Raw genomic sequence first — 24,029 nt, forward strand, 5'->3', positions numbered from 1 at the left:
GGATTTTATCTTTTCCTTTCTTTGCTTCCTCGATCCACTTTTCAGCTTTATCAACCTTTTCCTGTGTTTTGAATAGGTCGCCCATGAAGAGGTTGTTCACCCATGAAAAGGTTGTTCGCGCCTTTATCTCTTCCTCTTCCTCTTCCCGTAGTTGCCCGTACCCCCTCTCTCTCTCTGCCCATCTACTCAACTGTTGCTCAAGGATGGATGCGTACAACTGTGCCAATGTGTGTCCAATCATGATAGTACGATATCCATAGGTTCCCCTGACTTGAAGATAGGTACAATATTAGGTAAACTTCAAGTATTAGGTAGGCCCTCACACATGGCGCGGTTGAACATTACTGCTCGAAGCTCTGCAAGAAAATCTCTGGCATGTATAAAGTGCTGTGCTACTAGGCCATCATGATCAATATTCTCTTCTGGTCCTCGGCCTGTCAATGGCCTTCTTTACCATCTCGGTCGTAAAGAAAGCACATGTGAGTGGGCATGGCTTTGGGGGGTCCGGAAGAGGTGGCTACCCTGAGATTGTGTACAAGGATGATGCATTCTGACTCCAGACCTCGGTAGAAATGATGGTTGGAGGGGGGGAGTCCCCATGAGAGTCGCCAAGCCTCGCACGAGTCTTGGCTCAAAAATAATTGGATAAATCCTGCTTTAGTCGAGCTAGTAACTCCCGCCGCTTCCGTCGCACTAAGCACCGAGAAGCAATCCGGGATTGCCTATAAGCGATGACTCCCATAAGTGCCTCCTTTGAAGTCGGGCTCTCGTCTCTCTTCACTCCTCATCATACCAGCTGTTCTGGGGTATGCTCCTGGAACGTCGTCTCTGCCTAGGCCCAGTGTGAGGGTATGCCTCTGCTGCTGTATTTTGCAGTATCTCTGTCAAGATACGAGTGAGCTCCTCTGTGCATAGACATCTGTAGATCCCATCTATGTACACCGAGTCTGTCTCTGATGTAAAAGTATATCAAGTAGGTGCTTCTACCCTAGGCACGTGTGCTGCACTGAACTGGAAGGAGATGGTCATAGTCAAAAGGGCGTGATCCACTGCTACATCAATGGACCGTGGCCCAACTCTGAAGTCCTCAATAGAGAAGATAATCGCTTGAACCATAAGATAATCTGTTGTGCTAGCCCCATGCCTATGCGGGCGTCTAGCTCTCCTGAGCTCAATGCCTGTGTCAACTAATATACCTCTTGGATAGGTGGGCTCTAAAGTCTGCTGTGAGGCATGCTCATCTGGCTGCCGAGTCTCTGCTTTAAGGAAGTCAATGATCTCCCTCTGTGAATGTCTCCCGTTGCCTGATCTCCTCAAGAGACTCTCCGTATGTCTGCACAACTCTAGCAAAAACAACCCGAGGCATCTCTGATCCTGTTATCTCAGAACTTTGGCCAAGGGTTGAAAGCATTCTTTGAATAGACAATGAAAGCGACCTCGTATCTCATAGTATACCAGACAATAACAAATGTGATGTAAATCTATCTCTGCCTCTATATGACACAACTGGCATATTCTAACCTCTGCTTGTACTCTCCTAGATTTGCCAGTCTCAATCTCTAGCTGATGACCAAATAGCACATCGTATTTCATAGGATAAATGAGTGTCCATATAGGCCGTCCGATCAGATATCCAGCCTCAGTGGAACGGAGGCAGTGTATCCATGCTGAAACCATGTGACAACGATGATGTCATTTGCCCATACCAACATGCTGTAACCCCCTGTAGTGCTAGCTGTCGGGATGACTCAAGGGCTAGTCCAGCATATTTGTCTTTTGGGAGGTCCCACTAACTCTGCATGAAGGATACTGATGTAGTAAGTGCCTTGACCACGAGACAGGGGGGGGGGGGGGGGGGGGGGGGGGGGGGGGGGGCAGCTAGCTCGGCTCGAATAATCTCATGTGGCACCGAGGCCTTAGCCCGAATCATCCGAGAGATCATAGAGACTAAAGGCCTCTCTACACATATCCATCCATTAGTGCTACCAGATTTGCCATAGAAGTTCATAGAGGGTCCCCAAATTTGAACTTGTAACGCTAGAGTGACAAAGCCACAACTTTGTTCGAGGTTCCTGAAACTGAACCTGCGAACACATCTTCTCCAATCCTCCCAAGGCTGCATAAGCTCTCGTCAATCTAGTCTCTGCTGCTCTCCTCAATGAAAATACCGGTCCACTGAAGACTACCCCAAGATAGGTGTATGCATCTGTATACTCCACCGTCTCCTGGCCATATGTAAATGTGGGTACTGACCTCCTGACCCACTGTGGTGTGGTGTTAAAACACCATAACGTTGGTTTTCCCTAGGCTAACAGACAATACACTATCGTGGGCAAATGTGTACAAAGCATCTAAATGACGTTGCATCCCCTTCGGGGAGTCAGAAATCAACACAATATCATCAACATATAACAATAGTGGAATCCATGTTCCTGCCAACTGTGTTGCTCGATCACCATTCCTCTCAATGTAGTCAGCAACCTCATCCACATACATGCCAAATAGTGTAGGAGATAGCGGGCAGCCCTGTTTTACCCCGATAGATGATTGAACCAAATCAGAAATCCCCTCTGGAGTGTGTACATGCCCCACTACTGACCTGTATAGAGCCATGTGGCATGATCCCCCAAATCAACTCTGTGGGTACCCCCATCTCATGCAGTGCATTGCAGTCTTTGCATCAATCTAGCTCTGGCACTGTATCAAAGGCTTTGCGGAATCCCACAAAGCAACAATAGCGTCGTCTCCCACGTGATCTTCCCTGCTCAATAATGGTTTTGAGTGTCAGAATATGATTAAGAGTAGAGAAACCTCTCGTGAAACCGGCTTGTCCTGCTGCCCATAGACCCTCTCTATCTGCCCATCTACTCAACTACTGCTCAAGGATGGATGCGTACAACCGTGCCAATGTGTCCAATCATGATAGTGCGATAGTTCTAAGGCTCCATAGGGTCCCGTGTGTTGAAGATAGGTACGATAGTGGTTTACTTGATTAGAAACAACCTTGAACTCAAATGCTTGTAAGCATATGTGCTTCTGTGCATTCTAGAGCGTATGGTGATTGGCTTGTCAATGATTGGGACATTTGGCTGGGTGAGTTTCAAGGTGAAATTCCGGGCTGCCTTTTCTCCACTCATCTACTATTGGATTGAAAAGAGGTTTTCTCACATGTTAAATGGGTTGGTCGGACAGATGCACAAGGTAATTCTATGGACAATGAGAGTATTCATTGGAGTAAGGGTTTTCAAGCTCCTCTGGCTAGTCTAGAACCTATCAATGCTTACAATCTGATGAAATTGGGTATCTGCTTTGTAAAATATGTAGTGGACGATGCTGGTTATTCCCTTTCTTTTCCACATGCCTGTCAAAAGTATGGATTGGGCCTACACTATAGATCTATTTGGCATTTTGTAAGAGAAATGCTTCAGCCATTATCACCGGTTCCTCTGCTTTTGATGGATGACAAGTTTGTTCATTGGCACTTGATTCCCTCCTCTCCTGGAACTTGGCCCTTGAAGCTACATTTGATAACATTTATCAAAGTGTTATCATTGCATTCTACCCGCTTCTTGGATTCGGTAACATGTTAATACCCTCTGGGGTTTGGTTAAATTCTTGGTGGCTGGTGACATTAAGAAAGTTATGGCATTCTAAGTTGCCTTTGAAACAAACACTCTTTCTATGGAGATGTATTAAGGGAGTTCTACCCGTGGGCATTTGCTTGTCAAAAGACAGATTGAACTTTCTCAGTGCCCCTCTTGTCAGAATAGACAAGAGACTGTGCCTCATCTCCTTCGGCATTGTCCGCAAACTAAAGAATTTCTGCAACGTTTGTCTACTCAGCTGCATGCTCGTTTTCCGGGGCAGAATTTTGGGAAATGCTTTTTGCTTTTTGGTCGTTTCCGAGCTCAGTACACTGCCTACTCTACATTTTTCCACTGGATAAGATTTTGGGCACTTTGGACCATGTGGATAAACTGCAATCAGCTTGCTTTGGGCAACAGTATATGAATGTCTACCGTATGATTGCTATTATATACCTGGCTTTGTTTTCCCACTGCTTCTAACTTTTAGAATAAATTCATCCATTGAGTTTATTCCTCTTGTACATACAGCTTTTGAATAAATAGAACAGTGGTTTCACCCCCCCCAAAGAAAAGTGTGTGTGTGTAAGAGGACAAGACATGCCCAAAAAAAAGAAAGCAAAGACATTTGTGGCAGCCCTGCCCTTGGGCACACCATCCATACCTCCACCCTTCGCCAAACAGTTAGCATGGGAACTGTACTTGCTGCAGGAACTAAAGAAACTACAAGGAGAGCTTACAGCCATAAAATAAGACTTAGCTAAGAGAGGAAAAGTTAAGAGAACTCAAGACTAAAATGCAAGTGCTGGAGATGGGAAAGAAAGCACATGATGGTGACATACAATCAGCTGAAAATGATGGACTGGACAACACACATACAAGCACACCACAGGTAAAAGACCATTATGCTCAAGACGTTCTTTCTCAATCATTAAATTAAAGGAAAGTGTCAAGAGCCTACAGCGTAGGTGCACTCCCTCTGAGGAAGGCCTGGGTTCAGAACACTACCCAGATTACGTACTAGAATCTGGTATACTTAAAGAACAGTTGAGGAAAGGTCTTCCCATTTGTAGACTTAGGAGATCCGATGCTCATTGAGGTCAAGGAGAATCAAGCAAAACTCCACTACCTTGACATGGGAGAAAAGATACTATCATGAAACAAACCAGATCCTACAGGGGACATCAGTGTGGATAGCAGATGAGCTGGCCCCACTCCAATGGAATTAGCCAAAGTCAGAGAGTCAGGAAATTGGGAAAGTGGGCAACCTACAGAGGAGGAAGAGCTATTCTCAGAGGCTTCCACACCAGAACCCCAGAAGAATGAGCATTATCTTATAGCATGATTCTTTACTTCAGCCATGTATTGTAATTAAATGGGCTACTGTCATTTTGTAACTGTGCCTCTCGCGAGTCATCACAAGAGCCTTCCAGAGCCATGTTAGCTACCTAGGTTTCCTTCCACTTTTCTTTATTTTATATGGCCTTGTGGCATGATGCCCATAGTGGAATGTAACCAATGGATGTACTTGATTGGTCCTATAGGTCAACTTTGGCCTCTACAGGATGTTAATATAGCCTTCTTTTTCTTTCTTTGTCTCTTTCTCTGTCCGGCCACGAGGAAATGTGGTTGGATTAAGACATTGTTACATGTCAACATTCTTAAGCTACCGATGCAGCTTCTTTGACTAAACGTCGTGCGTTTCACTGAGAATTCAGTGAACTTTTTGCTTGCAAAGCCTTCAATCCTGCAACTGTGTCTTTTGATCAATCATCTTCATATCTTTTGACAGGCCACTAGGGAAGATGCACAGATTGAAGAGGAACAAAGTGCAAGGAAGAGAAGTATAGAGCAGATGGTGAAGCGATTGCAGTGGTTAGAGCAGCAAATTTATGATATTCGCAATCGTCACATGCAAGCTTCTCAGGCAGGTTTTTGCGTATTGCAGAGTCATGAAGCTCTTTGCTAGCACTGTGTCCTTTTTGGTCGAAGTAAATGATGATTGATTTCAATGGCAGTAAATGATGGTTTGCGTTTTTATCTAGGCTGAAGAGAAGAGACAAAAGGAAGACTACTTCAGGTTGCAAAGTGTTATTGATGAATCTTCAAATCAGCTTAGAAGGTACTCGTTGTGTGAGAATCAATGCAAGTTTTAATTTTTTGTGCAAGAAAAGTTAGATCAAGAAGTTTTCCTCCAGCAAAAAACACTTTGATGATTTGCCAGGCTTGAAGAAGAGATGGCGACTATAGATTCAAGGTCCACATCTGCATCAGAGGAGGTGAATCAAGTTCGTGAAGAAGTAAGTTCTACCTTTGAACTTCTGATGAATTTTTTTTCTGCATAAAGATGGACTGTTGTGCCTTATGGTGTCCTATTGTTTTCTTCTGCTAACAGTTCGTGAGAGAATTTAGTGCCTTTTTATGATTTGGAGAATAAACTTATCTTGTTGTTCTGAACAGACACACACAGCCTTGATTTGCAATAATTCACGTGGACAATGTGTGAATGTTAGAAAGGCACTATTTTGAAGTTGTTTTCCATCCAGGGTGACCATTTCCTCATCTCATCAAATAGAAAAGAATGTCTTTATGCGGTTTTGACCATTAGAGCGAGTCCTTGGTCTAAGCATGACTTTCCCTGTATGCCTCACACTTGGGCTTGCTATGGTTGCAGCAAGAGCACTTCTCCGTTTTCTAAACCCTCACACAAGTTTCGCACTGCCCTTCCACACCCAGATAAAAGAGCAGGTTTTAGAAGTCGCTTAGTGAAGTGTTACAAAGGTGTGGCATTTTTTGACCTGGTCCAAAGTGGTTTACACGTGCTCTCATCCGCCTGATCACCGTAGTAACTAAGAAGCTCGTTCCTTACTTAAGATCCCGAAGGAGACAAACGGTTCAGGAATTCCCAACGAATCGTTAAATTGCCACGGAGTTGACCATAACCTCGCACATGCTCGTGTGGTACTTTTACGCTCACAAACTTTTTTTGTGTTTTGGGTGTGAAAAAGTTTCCTTTACTAGTTTTTCAAACAGCCCGCTAGGCTATGTCTGTCCTAGCAAGAGGGTACTTTGTACAAGAGAAAAAGGGAGACCCCCTCATTCCAAAAATAAATATACAACAGCTAAATCACAAAGTGAGAAATGAAATGTTATATTAACGTCTTCAAAAGGCCAAAATGACCTATGAGACCAAAAAGTTACAACGCGGTGAATTTGATACAATGTGTGAGTACCAAAAATAAAACGGTACTGAAAAAGGGGTACTATAGAATCCTAAACTGCTAGATGTGAACTAAGCAGCTAGCTGGAAGTGAGAGGGAGGAGCTACATAGGCGGTTGATAGTGCCACTAGATACCGTGCCCCAGTGTGACTAAGGGCTATGGCCACCACAATCATATGAAAGCCTTGCGTAGTCTCTCTGCTCTGTCAGAGCCACCTTGTATCCTATTGTATTGGCCGCAGAGTGTGTATTAACTTCAACCAGAAGGCTTGCATTGTCATCGATGAATACTTCAACCTGCTAGGGCTCAATACTTGGGAGGAATTCAACCACGAACAATGAGCTTCCCTAGTAGTGCCCTACTTTGCGAAGCAAGATCAATGAGCCCAAGACCACCTTGTGGGGTAGGCGGTGTGATGACCAACTAGGAAACTTTGGTGTGTGCGACAGAGTTACCCGGAACGCGGAAGAGGAATGGCGACGGACCTCTCTGCGCAACGGGGGAACGGCAAGGGGTTTAGAATGAAAACGGTGTGGAACAGGAGGCATAAAAAACACTGCAATTTTTAGCGTTATGTGTTTGAATACAAGTAGTATTAAAGTCCTTTGACTCTAATACTCACAAAAAACACGATTTGAAGACCTTCAACCTTATCATGACTTGATTGTGATGTGCAGCGCTGCGGTCATAGTACATACACAATAGACACAATGCCCATACAAAATAACACATGCAATCACAGATTAGGGCTCTCAAATAATTGCAAGAGTAGATGTTAAGAGATAAGACTTGAAAGTTGAGCCATAACATTGAGCAAACTTTAGTTTTCCCTTAATTTTGGCTAATAAGGCCCGCCAAGGCGCTACAAAAAACCAATGGTGACATATACCATAAAGAGACTACAAAGGGGGCAAGCTGCAATACCAAAAAATCAAAGGTGACAAATACCATAAAAAGGCTACATAGGGGGCAAGCGGCAATACAAAAAGGTATGGATAATGGAAGTTCTAAAGTCTCAAGAGTCAAGACTCAAGAGCCACTAGCCTGAGAAGCCTCCCAATTAGTAGTAGTCGACTGTATGTCATGCACATCTTCCCATGCCTCATCCTCGACCTCGGCCATGGAGGAAGTACCTGGTGTTGGTGCCTCTGTATCTCCACCTGCCTGAGGAGGCTCTTGCTCCATCTTCCAATGTGTAAAAGAATTTGTTTGTTTAGTTGTACTCTTGCAAAGCATTTTCAAATTTGCGCTAACAAAGACAAGATCATTTGCTCTCTCTACTCCAAGCCGATTCCTCTTCTTGGAAGCAATGTGGCTAAAGGTACTTCACAATTTCTCCAAGCATGAGGTACTCATTGATTGGCTGAGAATACGGGCCATCATAGCCATAGTCCTCCCACTATAGCATCGAACCTATCTTCTTGCGATCAATCTGAGCATCTGGACTGCCAAATGACCCCTGCATCTCTCTGTATGGTCTCAACTGATCTCTGACAATGCGTCGCCCATCTCTGTCTAGAACCATCTTGTTTAAGATCTCTGTAAATTGATTCATGACTTCTTTATGTGTCTCTTGCCCTGCATCTTGGAACTCTGGATCCACCATGTATGCTGCCTCGTGTAAAGGAGAGGTATATGGATTCCACCTTAAGCTGCAAAGCGCATGGGTCTCTGCATATCACTCTGCATCTGCTCAAGCTGTGCAAGCTGCTCAATCATGCGGTCCATTGCCTCATAAATCTTGCCAACGCAAGGATCCATGCTATCCACAACCCGAAGCAAATGAATCACCGGTTTGACTTATGCGTCTAGACTCTTGAGCTCCTTTCAGAACTCAAGATCCTTTGTCTTCTCCTTGCACACAATCCCTGCAACAGTCTTAGCATAGGGGGAGGTGGTGAACTCATCACTGATGAAGACATGCTGGATCGCATTTTGACATTCAGACAACTTGTGCACAAGGAGAAAGTTGAATGTGAAGCGGATGTCTTAATACTTGAGGAGCCTTTTGCCCCCGATCTCTTGAGGAATTCGCACCGAATGAAATTGTGATTGTTGATGAAATTCACAATCTTCGTGCATGTGCAATGACTGGTGCGATCCATTCTAGCTTGCCGATGTCTTTTAAAAGATTGTTCAAGTAGTGTGCCATGCAAAAGCACATTGTCACATGTGGACAGTGGCACTCTACAATGCTGCCCCCCCGTTTGATGCCTCCCTATCTGTGACAAAGGCTATCACATGTTGCTCCCCGATCTTCTCTATGGCCGCTATCCACTCTGCAGCGAGGACATCGGCGGACTTGCCACCTTCCGTGGCATCATGAGAGTGCACAAAGTACATCTCTCCACTCGAGTATGCGATGAGGCCATGGATAGATTTCTTCCTCGTATCGCTTCACCCGTCGGCAATGTGGGAAATGCCATGGTTTTCCTAAAGCCGTTGAATATTGAGCGTTGCTTGCTCCACGATCGTCTTCTCTCGATCGAGCAAAGTGGTTCGGAAAGCTTCTGAAGATGGCGGCACATTGCGTGTGCCATACTCTCCTATCCCCTGCACCATAGCTTTTCAATACTCCGACCTATTTCGATCACACATGGAAGAGGTTTGTATCATTATTCACATAGTAGGGAGAGATGATCAAGCCAGATACACGTGGGTGAGGCTGACGGCAGAGACTGGACGTTTCTGGAGCTTCGCCATATGCTATTTTCCTCCCAGCGCTTCAGTATATGCTTCACCCAGAGGACAGTCTCCTTACTCTGTACTTGATGATGATATTTGAGAGTTCTCCAGGGATGGAGACATCATACTATTGTGGGATTTCAATGCCTGTACAGGCAGTTCACAGACGGTTTTCTATGACACCTCAAAGGAGATGCTCAGAGAGCTAGAGCCAAAGGAGATGGGGCTTGAGAGATGCTCAACTGCTACACCTCCTGATCCTCTAGTCCCTTGCTCAGATCTGGTGCATGTCCGGCAAGCTGTCTCCCATTTGTATCCTGATATATGCGGCATCAACTGTCTTGGAGCCTGATGAGTCTCTGAGTAGAAAACAATGTCTCTGTCTCTGAAGCTGTTCTCAAAGGCCCCCACATCAAGTCTATACGAACCATTACAGTTCCAAACCGCCATCCTGAGAGTGGTCTCATAGGTCTCGCATCGTCATGTAGAGCGGCGATCTGTAATTACTACTCGCCCATCTCTGTAAAAGGCTAACTTTCCCTTCTCCCTTGCTGCTCTAATCTCCAGCATGACCTCTCTCATATGTGCAAGCTGTGAGAGGGTAAGGTCATCAAGATACATGTTTTCTTGAGGGTCTCCTACTCTGTACTTGATGATGATATTTGAGAGTTCTCCAGGGATGGAGACATCATACTATTGTGGGATTTCAATGCCCGTACAGGCTGTTCACAGATGGTTTTCTATGACACCTCAGAGGAGATGCCCAGAGAGCTAGAGCCAGAGGAGATGGGGCTTGAGAGATGCTCAACTGCTACATCTCTTGATCCTCTAGTCCCATGCTCAGATCTGGTGCATATCTAGCAAGCTGTCTCCCATCTGTATCCTGATATATGCGGCATCAACTGTCTTGGAGCCCGATGAGTCTCTGAGTAGAAAACAATGTCTCTGTCTCTGAAGCTGTTCTCAAAGGCCCCCACATCTAGTCTATACGAACCATTACAGTTCCAAACCGCCATCTTGAGAGTGGTCTCATAGGTCTCGCATCGTCATGTAGAGCGGCGATCTGTAATCACTACTCACCCATCTCTGTAAAAGGCTAACTTTCCCTTCTCCCTTGCTGCTCTAATCTCCAGCATGACCTCTCTCATATGTGCAAGCTGTGAGAGGGTAAGGTCATCAAGATACATGTTTTCTTGAGGGTTGGCCTCTTCTTTAAAAAGTCTTTCCATAGAGGGAAAGGGCAAAATGAGAGCCCGTTCTTTTGAACTCTCCCCATTACTGTCATTCTTCTTGCCCACTCTCCAAGCTTGTGTGTGTGAGGGCTTCTCCACCCCCATCATTGACATGAGGCTCTTCACCTCTTGGCCACCTTATTTGAATCTTTTAGGCCGGTCACTCTCACGTGTAGAACGCGTACCCTTCTTCGTTGTTCCTCTTCAAGTGTCTTGTTGATGATGTCGTGTGTAGCCGGAATGTCCTTGCCCTTCCCCTTCTTGACAACTTCAATCCACTTTTCAGCCTCTTCCACCTTTTACGTTTTGGAGAAAACTTCCACCCATGAGGTCTTATTTTCTCCTTCCTCCTTTATCTCTTTGACTTGCGCTCGTATGATATTCAGCTCATCTATCATTGATGGCTGAATTTCTCCATCTTCAAGTCGTCCTCTCTCTTTAGTTTCGGCAAGTTCCTTCTGAAGGGCTGAGATGTTGTCACAAGGCGGGCACCACGTGCCAATAGAAAAGAACAGACTGAACAGACTTTTAACACTTCAATAACAACAGAACTGAAAGAGAGACGACACGCGACACGGAGTGGCGGAATTCCACCCCAGAGAGTATTGGCCCCAAACCTAGGCGCCCCTTTTGGTATTTCTTTATATTGCATCAACACAGTACAAGCCGGTACTCCAGACTCTGCACCTTCTCCAGGAAGCATGCCAGAGAATGAGCCCTAACCTCATATTTAAAGGCCCTTGGCCTAAAAAGCAATTACACTGAAAAGCCTTCAAAACTCAAAAGCTTTTGGTCCAAAAGCAAAGCCAAAAAGCTACTGACGTAAATCACGGAAATCCTTACAGCTTGCCACGTCATCAGCCAGGGCAATTTTCGAAAATCTCCCTGCTGTCCTTAGGGTTAGGGTTAGGGTTTCTACAGTTTTAGGGTTAGGGTTTCCAGAATTAGGGTTTTAGCAGTTAGGGTTTTTGGCAGAAATTAGGGTTAGGGTTTTTGCTCTCGGGCAACCACGTCATCACTTTGTGACACTTCTTCTATTACTTGTTCTTCTTAGGGTTTAGGCCCCTCGGCCACATCTGTAAGTTGGCTCCATTCTTTAGGCTTTGACACCTGTAAGATGGGGGGTGACAGGCTGGGGTGAAGTTGAAGTGAACAAGTAGAGCACAACTGTTAAAAGCTCAGAAGTTTTGTAAGGACCAACCTCACCAGCAGGAGGCAGCCCAGCCCTTAAGATCGCCCCAGCTGACCTGAGGTTGACCATCACAAGGTCTAGGATGCGGCCTTTTGCGGCCATGCTGATCTTGTACCTCTTGACAGACATGGTCATTTTGTCCAATGGAGATCGATGGTTGAGGGTCCATTGAGGCAGCAACAGTATGCTCTGCTGATCCTGCTGCTTATGTGTTGGGGCTTGGGGCTGGCAAGTTGAATGAGGTCTCCAGCAAGGGCAAGCCTTTGCCAGATGCCCCATCTGAGGGCAAATGAAATACTTAGTGGGCAACAACGAGCACTCAACTCCTATCGGATACAACCACTACCAACCATCAAAGGTAGTATCATCTCCTTCAAGAGGGCATGGGGATCTCAAACCAAAACCCGATATGTGGGTATACCAAAGAACAATTTGTTGTGGCTATGCTGATGACTCTTGTAGATTGAAGGACTCTTTTGAGCAATAGACAAAAGTGAGATTTTCAGAGACTGGCAATCCCATAATGGGTGGCAAGCTTTCATTGAATATCTTACGTACCACATGCCAATTTTACTTTGGACTCTTCTTCTTGGTTTGCAAAGTTTTGGGTTGGACAATCTCTGAAAACACGTTACGACATACAGGCTTGATTGGCAGGTTTATAATATCGTGAATCTATCTCCATGTTAAATTGAGCGTTTAAAAGCACAGTTTGAGTGGTTAGAGAATGATAGTAAGACCTTTTACACATAGCTGAGTGGATTTGTAATTTCCACTGGAGTAAATTATCGTGACGAACTTGCTGTCACAACTCCCTTTTAGGGGTTCCTGTAGAGTTCACATCACATATTTTGCACATGGGAAGAAGTTTAGGTTATGTGTTTAGTGAGAGCAACATTCTGTGTGATGGCACCTGCTGACCAAACAATATTCCTTTTAAGTCTCTGTCTTGTTGAGCCTGGTTGCTGCCTGGTTCCCATCATGCACAGGGCCCATGTCCTCAACCTCAAGGAAGCTTTCCTGGGGACCCTCCTCTGCAGTGACCCCATGAGATGGAGAAGGTGAAATCAACGCTCTGCCAGAATTCACCATACAATATCGTTGTCATTGCAAAAACAACGATCCAAAACTTATGTGCAGATAAAGAAACATCCTTAACATCTATCATCCAGGAAAAAACGAAAAATTTTAACCACTATTTCAAAAATTACTTCATTATTCTAAGCTATCACTAACATCTATCCAAAACTTATGTGCAGCTAAAGAAACATCCTTAACATCTATCATCCAGGAAAAAAAGAAAATTTTTAACCACTATTTAAAAAATTACTTCATAATTCTAAGCTATCACTATCATCACCATCGGCTTTAACGCCGTCAAGAAGACCATTCCTTGTTGCAAGAAAAAACATGTGGCAGATCTTTTAACCAAACAAATAGCTATAAGACTTCATAAACTCAACCTATTTGAAAACCATTCATTACCTTGGCTGTGGTGGTTTTCTTGGTCTCTAGTTGAGAATCCCCTATAGCGTATCTCTCTTCGTTCAGTTATGCAGTAGAACGTGGAAATGCTGTAGAGGTAGTTTTGTGCTGGTGTTCTGGTGCATATTTTGTGCGGATGGAAATGATATATAGTTTCCTATGGTAGAATATGCCCATAGGGAACAAGCATTGGGTCAAGGAAGTTCTTCAAAAGCCATCTGGACAAGGGGAACCGGGTCAAAGAAAGGTGAAAGTGAGTTCAAAGGCAGAAATACAGAAAAAGAAAGGAAGACTATAATAACATCATCGAGAGGCCAGTGTCGCTTTATGAGATCAAAACAGGGAGGGAAGAGTGGAAGCAAAAGCGAGGCGTACTGTCTCTTAGAAGAAGGTGATTGCAAGAGTCATACAGGTTCATGGATGACTAAGCTCTTCCTATGGGTGTTCCTTCTTGCCCCCAGGGTGCCGCTACTAAATGAGTTCCCATTTGTTAAAAAGGTGCTTTGGTTCTAAGAAAGCATCTGTGTTGCAATGTCTAAACCTTTCAAAAATGTTTTCTCCTCTTTTCCTGTGCTCTGAAAGAGCAGTGAACAGGTAGCCATGCTCTCCTAATGAAGTATGGATAATCTGTCCGCAAAAGCAGCTGCAAAAGTTGGGGTTCAAAAATCACTTTCTGTAAGATAGCCAAACTTGTTGTTTGCTTTTGCTCTTTGTAATTCACATATTTTCTACAGGGCTCAGCAAGGCTCAAGATCGACTGATTTTAGGTAGGCCAATATGCTTGATGTTTGGAGTGTAGTCCACCCTATTGGATTTTGAATTTATCACCATTGGGACGGGAAAGAACAGCTAGGGATAGCTCACCATATTATGGAGTCTGTTGTGCCATTACAAGAATCTGCCTGGATCTCAAACATGTAATTAGCTTAAAGGGGTTGAGGAAACCCTCTCAACAGTATCCTGATTTGCTCAGTGCATCTGGATTCAGCAATGTAATAGAGTTTTTCCTGGACACTTGTGTTTAAGGATTTCTTGGTACGCATTTGAGCTATATATTAAGCTTGTCATGTTTAAGCTGCACAGACCTGTAATTTGGGGCTTCAAAATCTATGACTTTAATGTAAGGACTTGACTGACTAACGAGTTTTTAATAGCGAAGTTGACGAAGGCAGCATGGTGCATGCATTTATTTTGAAAGTATAAGAACAGATATAGGTTTTTTAATTACAGTTGTCTGTCATTGCTTTGAGGAGGCCACTATTGAGTGGACTGCACAAAGCGTATGTCTTTGGCTGAGCCTTACTATGTAGATGTGAATAGCGTTGCATCTGATGTTGGCAATTTTACAAGGAAGTTACTACTGAGTGACTTGTACAAAATGTATGTTTGATTTCCAATTTCTTGAAGTGATTTAGTGTTTGTTGGCCCGATTTAGTGTTTGTTTCTCTGTTGCCATAGATAGAAGAGAAGAAACGAGAAAGCAGAGAGTTGAATGCCCAAATACAAAAGTTACAGAGCCAACAAAGCAACAAGGCAAGCAAGATTCTCTTTTTTTTCCCCGAAATTAATTTTCCCAGGGTGCATCGTATTTTCAAATCATATTGCGGATATTATCAATGAACTTTTGCCAATGATATCTTTTAATGAAGGTTACAGCGTTTGGAGGTGAGAATGTTCTTCGACTACTTCGCACAATAGAGCAACGGTGTCGGGAATTCTCAAAGCCCCCTCTGGGACCACTTGGGGCGCATGTGGTATTGATTCTTCCATGTTAAAAAATCAAACAGAAGAAATAGTCTTCGAGATTTTGTTGCTGCAGTCTTTTTATGCTAAGTTGAATCAAAACAGCTCTTTCTGGATAAAATGAAGCTGATCCGTAGGCATTTAATTAAAGATAAAGATTGAAACTCATACTCTTTTTCTATAGTGCAGATTGCTGTCTATTTAAACTCATGAGCATCTGGAATTACACATTTCGTAAGAATTCCTTCCTAGCTTCGGACTTTGTAAAAGGAAAACCAGGCAGGACGGCTCGTTGCTGCTGCTTACCCGCACTCTTCCCCTCGCCATCGCTGCTCCGTCCCCCCCCCCCCCTCCCTTATCGCCATCGCTGGCCCCCTCCTCCCCCTCAGCCCTCGCGCTGGTCGCTCCCGCTTTGCCCAGCCTTGCCCGCTGCCTCCCCTTGCCCGTCGCCTGCCTCCCTGCCCCCGCTGCCCTGCGCCCTGCCCGCTCTTCCAACCCCGCCACCCGCTCAGCCAACCCGGACGCTGCCCTGTCCCGCCGCCATCCTTTTGCCCGCCCTCCTTCCTGCCCGCAACTTTTTTGCCCTTTCCCTGCCCGTCGACATTTTCAGTTTTTAGCCTTCCCCGCTTGTCGAGCCTCGCCAATCACTCTGGCGTGTTTGGTCCAGCGGGAGCCTCCCCCCCTCGTTTCTTCTTCACAGCAGCAGACACAGATGGAGGCTCAAGCTCCACCGCAGAGGGACTCCAATGAAGCCCCCTCGCCTGACCCCACTGAGCCCACCATTCGACTTGCTCTTTCATCGACAGAGCAAGCGAGCCTAGCCGCAGAGGTAGAGCGCCTGCAGGCGACTTCTGTCATCTGCAAGATTCTCGGCACCAGACCCAACAGAGGAGAGCTGCGTGATCTTCTCCAGGCCCGCCTTCTCGTAGAGGTGGGCAAGATCTTAGACGTTCAGATCCTCAGACGAGGCTACTACCAGATCGAGTTCGAGACCTCCGAGATGGCGTCCAAGGTCATCGCCATGAGTCCATTGACCATCCGAGCAGCTCGAGCCCACTTTCGACAGTGGATACATTTTGACCCTGCTTCAGATGTTCTGGTAGAGGAGGCAGACATCCCCATCTCTGTTTGCTTTCCTGGTTTGCGGAGGGAGTACCTACCACTTTTGTCTAGGATAGGCTCAACAATTGGGACTGTCCTGGAGACACCTCGCATGGCAGCCTTAGTAGCTGCCAAGGTGGCCGGCATTCCCTCAGTTCGCGTCCTGGTTAGGGACACTCACTCTTCCGAAGGTCATCCTCTTGCCTCGGGTGAGTGGGGGTTGGTTTAGATAGAGCTTGGAGTATTCGGGGCCTTCCCAACCAGTGCTTCATTTGTCGACAGATGGGCCATCTTGCGAAGGCCTGTCCACGGAGGAGGCCTCGACCTACACCACAGACTCAGCCCTAGCCTGCAAGGGCTGGCCAAGAGTCACAGGCAAAGACATAGAGCACACATGCAGAGCCACCCTCCGAGCCTGGGGCTCCAGCGGAGGAGGGATGGCAGCAGGTTTGTGGTCTACGACGGCAGGAGCCACAGCGATAGCCTGGCACTCAGAGTGGTCCTCAGGCGCCTGCCCAGTAGCAGTGGGTTCCCATGGGGAACCGTTTCAGTCCTCTTGAGCAGGATGAGGTCCCTGCTCCAGCCCCCACCTGAGCTTCACCCTCGACAGTCCCTTCTCCCCCTGAGTTCCCTCCCTCCTCATCATCCTCCCCCCCACCTCCTGCTCCTGCCGCCTCTACCCCTCGCCCCTCTACCTTTGCCGCTCCTCCCTGCCCCTCTTCTCCCCCTCTTCCGACTGCTCCTTCTTCTCCCCCCCCCCCCCCCCCCCCCCCCCGCTCCAGTTCCACAGTCGACCCAGGGGACAGGGACATCCCCGGCTGCTAGGAGATCTCTTGGCAGCGCCTTTGCCACGAGTCGCTTGGCGAGAGAGGGATAGCCTTTCTTGTGACCCCCTCTACAGGTACAGACGCCTCCCTTTGCAGCAGTCCCTCGTGGTCTGACGAGCTTCGACATTCGGCGCCGATGGGACTTCTTTGACTACGACTTTACACGTTTTCTCAGCGACCCCTCAACAGACCATGAGGCAGCCTGCTTCAGGGTTCATGTTCTGTTCCTTGTAGCTAGGGGGATAGAGGCCTTGGACTCCGTGGTTGGCTTCTCTTTTTCCCTTTGCGGCAGGGACCAGACTGAGTGGACTCTCGACTCAGTGTTGGAGTGGTTGCATACACAGGTCCTAGAGTTCTCTCACCACATGGGAGACCTAGGAGTTACAGACATGCTTCAGACTTTGTGGCCATTGGCCAAGTTTGCGGTGACCCCTCTAGATATAGCAGGATGTAGACACATTGTGGTTCACTTCTTTGTTGATACGCAGTGCTTGATATGCTATATACACATTCATGAGGACTTTGGACAGAGGAGGTTGCTTTACGTACGGCTCGATCTACTTGGGCTTGGACCAAGCACTCGTTGCAGTTGCGCCTATCTAGAGGACGCTTGGATGCGGATTACTCCCCATCCAAGCCAGCCTCAAAGATAGCACGTTTAGTTGCTGCGGCAGCATTGTTCTCTCTCGCTCCCCATGAGGATCGTCTCATGGAACGTGCAGGGACTTGGTGGGTCCCAGTTTCAGCGTCAGAGGGGCCGACTGCGTCAAGAGCTTAAGCGTTGCCTTGTGGTAGGAGAGATTGATATCCTTATGCTACAGGAGCATCATCTGTGTGAGAGCCGCATTAGACGTTGTGGTTAGCTCTTGCGTGGATGATATGATACTTTTTGGTCAGCTGCTTTTGGACTCGGAGGCATCCAGGGTGGGGTATGTATGACTATTGCGGATTCTTTGCAGCAGGCCATTGTTGGCAGAGGGATTATTGTGCCAGGCAGGGCTCAATGGATCACTATGCAAGTTCAGGGTTGCCTTGTGGGCTTTCTGAACATATATGCGCCCAACGTGGCGAGTTCATGAGCAGAGTTTTGGTCACAGATTGTTGAGTCTCTGTCGTAGGCAGAGAAATGGTGCATAGGGGGTGACTTCAACATGTTGGAGGACCCTTCTGACAGGATTGGAGGTAGCCATGCTACTTTGCATGGAGTTGAGCTGGCAGCTTGGGAGAGGTTTTGTATGACTGTGAGGGTCTCAGATGTGTGGCAGCACTGTAGTTTTGTCAGGCCCCCAGACAACCTGGCCTTCTCTCATTCGGACTGCAGAGTGGGAGGAGTGAATCTATCGCGGATAGATCGCTGTTACACTAGTGACCATTTCAGTGACTTGGGTGGGACAATTGGTATTCTGGCAGGGACTTCCTTCTCGGACCATGCACCAGTGATCCTCACAGCGGCAGACAGGCAGAAGAGGGGGAACACGATGCTTCGCATCCCTGAGAGGGTCTTGCTGGACTCTGCACTCAGAGAGCGAGTAGAGGCTCTTTGGACAAAGAGCTTGGACATGCAGAATTCTGTTGTTGACAGAGTGGCCTCAGGATTAGCTCAGATTAGTCGTTTTTGCTCCAAAAGTCTTTGGCTTGCTTGGCTGCAACGAGACAGGAGCAGCGTCTCAGACGGGGCGTTGCTTCGTTGCAGAGGATGCGAGAGCAGCATCCAGACAGTCCTTGGTTGGAGAAGCAGTTAGAGCAGGCTCGCCAGGAGCTTGTTAGCACAGAGGAGCGGCGCCATGAGTTTGCCTTCCATCGACAGGCATCTCAGTGGACACAGGTGTGTGACAGAGTGACTGGTGCTTTCTTCGAGGTAGCGGGACCTCGGCATATGCATGCCAAGGTCAGTCAGTTGAGGAGGCCCGACGGGTCAGTTGCTTATGAGCCAGAAGACATGCGTGCAATTGCTACTGACTTTTACATGAGTTACTGTTTACAGAGCCTAAGTCAGAGCGTCAGGATGCATGCAAGGAGCAGGTGTGGACACAGATGCCTTGCCTTGTGACTGAGGAGATGTGTCAGAGGCTTGAGCTGGCACTTCAGCTTGAGGAGCTGCACACGGCTCTTAGTGCACTCCCCCGTGATAGTTGTCGAGGTGAGGATGGCTTGACTCCCAGTTTTTTCTTGGAGTACTAGGACATGCTTGGCCCAGATCTTTGTAGTGCTTTCCAGTACATCTTGCACACAGGAGAGATGCCTGACAGCTTGAGTGAGGGTCTGATATACCTCATTCCCAAGGAGGGTGGCTCCTTGGATGAGATTCGACAGTGGCGCCCCATCACCATCCTCAACTTAGCCTACAAAATTTTTGCCAAGGCTCCGAGTTTGAGGATCCATCCACTTCTAGAGAGCCTTATACATGGGTCTCAGACAGGTTTTGTCAAGGAGCGTAGTATCCTTGACAACATCTTTACTTTTTTGGAGGCTTCTGCCTTAGCGAGGCTCCGTGGTGAGGATCTGGTGATTCTTCTTCTCAATTTGGAGAAGGCCTACAACAGAGTTGACTGGGAATTTCTGGAGGGCACTCTACGCAAGATGGGCTTCTCAGATGCTTGGATCAGAGGGGTGTCAGCTTTGTACAGACGAGCACATAGTCAGGTACTTTTGTCAGGAGGTAGAGGCGATCGTTTCATGCTCACACACTCGGTCAGACGGGGCTGCCCTCTTGCCCCCTTCCTCTTTCTGTTCTATGCTGAGGCGATGAGCAGGTTTTTGGTGTCGCAGCAGGTTGGTTTGTAGGGCTTAGCACTTCCTATTCGGGGAGATGAGCTACTGGACGCTGAGTTTGCTGATGACTCAGCCTTGTACTTGGATGGCGAGGAGGCCAACCTTCACAGGTGTGAGCAGGCTCTTGAGACCTTTAGTTGTGCATCTGGCGCACTGATCAATTGGAGAAAGACAGTGGCTTTCTCGGTTGGTAGTGCTCCTGTGCCCGATTGGATGCTAGGTGAGGGTTTCAGGTGGATTCCCCCAGGGACTACAATTCGGTACTTGGGCTGTCAGGTTGGTCTGGACTTGTCTCCTGAGCAACAGATTGCTCCCTTCCTCCTGTCTATCAGGAGGAAGTTGTTACACTCGAGCTCAGCACGACTTTCTTTGGCTGGCAGAGTAGTAGTGGCCAACCAGGTGTTATTGGCGACTATGTGGTACATCACTTCTTGCTGGATCTCTCGAGTTCTTGTATTAGCCAGGTAGAGGCTGATTAGGAACTTCCTTTGGTCAGGACGTGACACTCAGATAGCCCGAGCCAAAGTGGCTTGGCAGGTCATCACTCTTCCTTGTTCACAGGGAGGGCTGGGATCATTGACCCAGCACAGCAGAGAAGAGCCCTTCTTGAGAAGTTCATAGTCAGAGGATTTCTTCCAGGTGAGGAGCCTTGGAAGGAGTTCTTGCTACAGCGGCTTCATGCTAGGGTGCCTCAGGCGGGAGGCCCCTAGCAACCTTTGACTAGATGGATCTTCACAGTGATGCGCAGAGTTGGTTTGAGTAGGAGACTGGAGGACCGCTTTGCTGTGAGTTTGCTTCGATCTTGGGAGCATTTGCGGCGAGGCCTGGAGCAGCGACAACCTACTTGCACGGAGGAGCGCCTACGACAGCCCCTTGTTTGGAACCCCATGGTTAGCACTCAGAGAGGCCACTTGGTTGGTAGTCGGCCTCATGTTTCCTGGGATCCCATGGCAGCAGGTCCAGCACGCTCTTTAGGTGACTGGTTAGAGTTTTCAGGCTTGTTAGAGGAGTTGCAGGGTTTCGAGCTACAGGGCATGAGAGGGGTATAGAGCATGTGCCAGGACATCTCAAAGGCAGTTCCAACTGAGTGGCTCACACCTCTCGAGTCAGTAGCAGCCAGGTGGATGGGAGGTGGATGGGAGCCTTCACACGACTGGAGGTTCTCATCTCAGTTCGGGCCTGCTTAGAGACTGTTCCCTCCCTTTTTTTCGAGTTATAGGGTGAGGGACGCTTACAGCGAGTTGCAGTAGAGGCCCCGCAGGTGGCAGAGTAATGTTTTCAGAGGATCCGAGTGGTGGGCATCTTTGGGAGGACTTGTGTCATCGATCCTGACCCATCAGCTCTTGAGACTGGACATTTGAGACTGTGGGCTTGGGAGTGCTGTCCATTGGCACGAGTACAGTGGGATCCTGGAGAGAGGCTTTGGAGGGACCCCTTCTCTTCTGCAGACCACCCAGGTGTCCCTTTCTTTCAGTACATTGTTCGACTGGGACGTCACATACTGACAGCACAGAGAGAGGCTCTTCCCGCTACATCACCTCATTGGCCGGAGGAGGGTCTCACAGTTGAGTTCTTGGCAGCCTTTTGGGACAGGTTGTGGGACTCCAGACAGCCGAGGCGAGCCACCTTGTTTCAGTGGGGCTGGTCGCACACACAGCTACAGCAGTTGGGAGCTGGCTAGTGCATAGTGGTCTCTCGGCCGCATGTGCAGCTTGTGACCATCTTGTGGAGAGTTGGCGTCACTGTCTATGGGACTGTCCTTTGGCATAGCAGGTGTGGCTTCGTGTTCTTTGGCTGATGCTTGCTCTTTCCACTGCTCGACAGTACACTTGGGGAGTAGCTGCTTGGTCCACTCTCATGGGCCCGGCACTTCAGTTTGAGCTATCTTCCACCAGCAGGATGATAGTGGTGCAAGGGGGGCGACCTACACTCCAACCTGCCACGGAGCTTACTCCACAAGAGTGGTGCAGTGAGAGAGAGGAGTGTTGGGAGCTCATCAGTGGCCTGACACTCTGGTTCATCTGGTGGGCCCGTTGCTTCCGCATCTTTGAGGCTCGCCCGGTGCCACTAGCAGAGACTGTTTGCGATCTTTGGCTAGAGCTGATCCACCCTCTTAGAGGACAGCTCGAGAGACTCCAGGGCAGCTCCGACCGCATGCGGGAGCGCAGAGAGGCTTTCCTTCGACTCTGGCGTCCAGGGCCTTTTACACCATGGTCTAGGGTGTACTCAGATAGCACTACCGACCACCTGTGTGGCTTTTTCCTCCTCCCATCTCTTGATTTAGCCTCTTTGTACAATTGATGTTTTTTCATTGGGAGTGTCTCCCCATCATGCTTGTTTTAGCCCTCTCTAGCAGAGGTGGTTGTAGCCCTATGGGCAGTTTCATCAACTAATAGAAGGATCTTTTTCTCGGAATTTTTTTTTTTAACACATTTCGTGCTTGTAAGATGACTGCAAGCTCCTTGGAAGTCCTCCGGCAGATGTTCATTGGCTGCTCAAGAGCATCTGGAATTTACCCATTTCGATTTGCAACGTGTCTGCAGGCTGCCTGGAAGAAACCAAAGGCGCTTAAGCACTATGCAATGTAAATTCAACTCGCATCAAGCTGACAGACTAAGGTTTTAGTACCTATTATACAAAGGTTAGGGCCTTGCTTAAGCAGAGGCTCTGCTTAAGATGAACAAGCTACGACCTTGCTTGAAAGATAAGCAGAAGCCTTGTTTAATCGACAACACATGTAGATGGAGTCTCCAGGGATGGCAAGGATCATGGCATATACCAAATGCCACCTGAGGTGCATCATGTAGAAGGGTACTGGAAAGCATAGTATGCCTTCGATCTTTAAGTGCACAAAAACATTCTGTAGTGAAAGACCGGTTGATGTATCAAAAAATGTATACACATTATCTTGGAGCTCGCTGCTGCTGCTCTCACCCGCTTGCCATCGTTGCCCACTCCTTGCTTCCCCTCACGTTGCCCTGAACCTGGCAGCCCCGCCTCGTGTCTCCCCCCCTTGCACTGCCCGCCATGCCCTCGCGCTCGCCTGAGCCTGCACACCCACCCCGCACTCCCTCCTCGCACTGCCTGCAGCCTACCCACCATTCCCCCACTCCCTCCTCGTGCTATCCCCCCTCCTCCCCCCACACTCTCGGGGTTGCTCACTTGAGCTCGCGTTTAGTGTTGTTTCTTAGCGGCAGCGACTCGCCCTGTGGCTTCACCTCGCTCTCATCGACGCCCTCATTCCACCTTCGCTCTGCCATAGAGGGACTCCATTGAAGCCCCCTCACCCGACCTCGCAAAACCCACCATCCGACCTGCTCTTTCGCCGGACAGAGCGGGGGAGCTGAGAGGCAGAGGTGGCGTGCTTTCCAGCTAGCTCTGTTATTTGCAAGATTCTTGGCATCAGACCCAACAGAGAGGAGTCGTGTGACTTCCTCTAGGCCCGCCTTCTGGCAGAGGTGGGCAAGATCCTCAGTGTTCAGCCTCTCAGACGTGGCCACTACCAGATAGAGTTTGAGACCCCCGAGGTGGCGTCCAAGGTCATTGCGATGAGCCCCCTGGCCATCCGAGCAGTTCGAGCTCATTTTCGACACTGGCACCATGGTTTCGACCCAGCTCCCGATGTTCTTGTCGAGGAGGCAAACCTTCCCATCTCCATCTGCTTCCCCGGCCTGAGCAGAGAGTACCTTCCACTCTTGTCCAGGATTGGCTCAGAGATTGGGACCGTCCTGGAGATGCCTCGCACGACAGCCTCTGTAGCTACCAAGGCAACTTGCATACCCACAGTACGTGTTCTGGTTCGGGACACCCACACCTTCCCGAAGGTCATTCTACTACCATGGGTGAGTGGTGGTTGGCTCCGCCAGAGCGTGGAGTATTCGGGCCTCTCGAATTAGTGCTTCATTTGTCCACAGATGGGCCATCTTGCGAAGGCCTGTCCACAGAGGAGGCCCTGAACTTCACCTTAGACTCAACCCCAGGCTCCTAAGGTTGCCGAGCATCAGCAGACAGAGTCACAAGGTACTTCGGCAGATTCACCCTCCCAGCTTGGGGCCCAGGCAGAGGAGGGTTGGCAGCAGGTCCGTGGTAGGTGTCGACATGGCCACCACGTCAGCCTGGCCCTCCAGGTTGGTCGCCAGGCTCTAGGCCAGCAGCAGTTGGTTCCCACATGGAATCGTTTCGACCC

General features: G+C 48.0%; 1 protein-coding gene across 5 annotated transcripts in view; it reads left to right on the forward strand.

Annotated features, from left to right (window-relative positions):
- Positions 1–24,029, forward strand: part of LOC147426674 (structural maintenance of chromosomes protein 6B-like) — a 209,963-nt gene that overhangs the window by 86,961 nt on the left and 98,973 nt on the right. For all 5 annotated transcript variants that reach the window (XR_015186303.1, XR_015186301.1, XR_015186304.1 and 2 more), the window contains exons 8-12: positions 5,377–5,511; positions 5,630–5,706; positions 5,809–5,884; positions 14,859–14,933; positions 15,050–15,154. Coding sequence is in view for 2 of the 5 variants with exons in the window: in XM_086499210.1 (XP_086355336.1) it covers positions 5,377–5,511; positions 5,630–5,706; positions 5,809–5,884; positions 14,859–14,933; positions 15,050–15,154 (468 nt within the window). In the remaining 3 variants the exon portion in view is untranslated. The remainder of the gene's footprint in view (positions 1–5,376; positions 5,512–5,629; positions 5,707–5,808; positions 5,885–14,858; positions 14,934–15,049; positions 15,155–24,029) is intronic.

The sequence above is a fragment of the Adiantum capillus-veneris genome, chromosome 24 (assembly GCF_014529385.1).
Source record: "Adiantum capillus-veneris isolate H3 chromosome 24, ASM1452938v2, whole genome shotgun sequence".
In the NCBI taxonomy this organism is placed as follows: Eukaryota; Viridiplantae; Streptophyta; class Polypodiopsida; order Polypodiales; family Pteridaceae; genus Adiantum; species Adiantum capillus-veneris.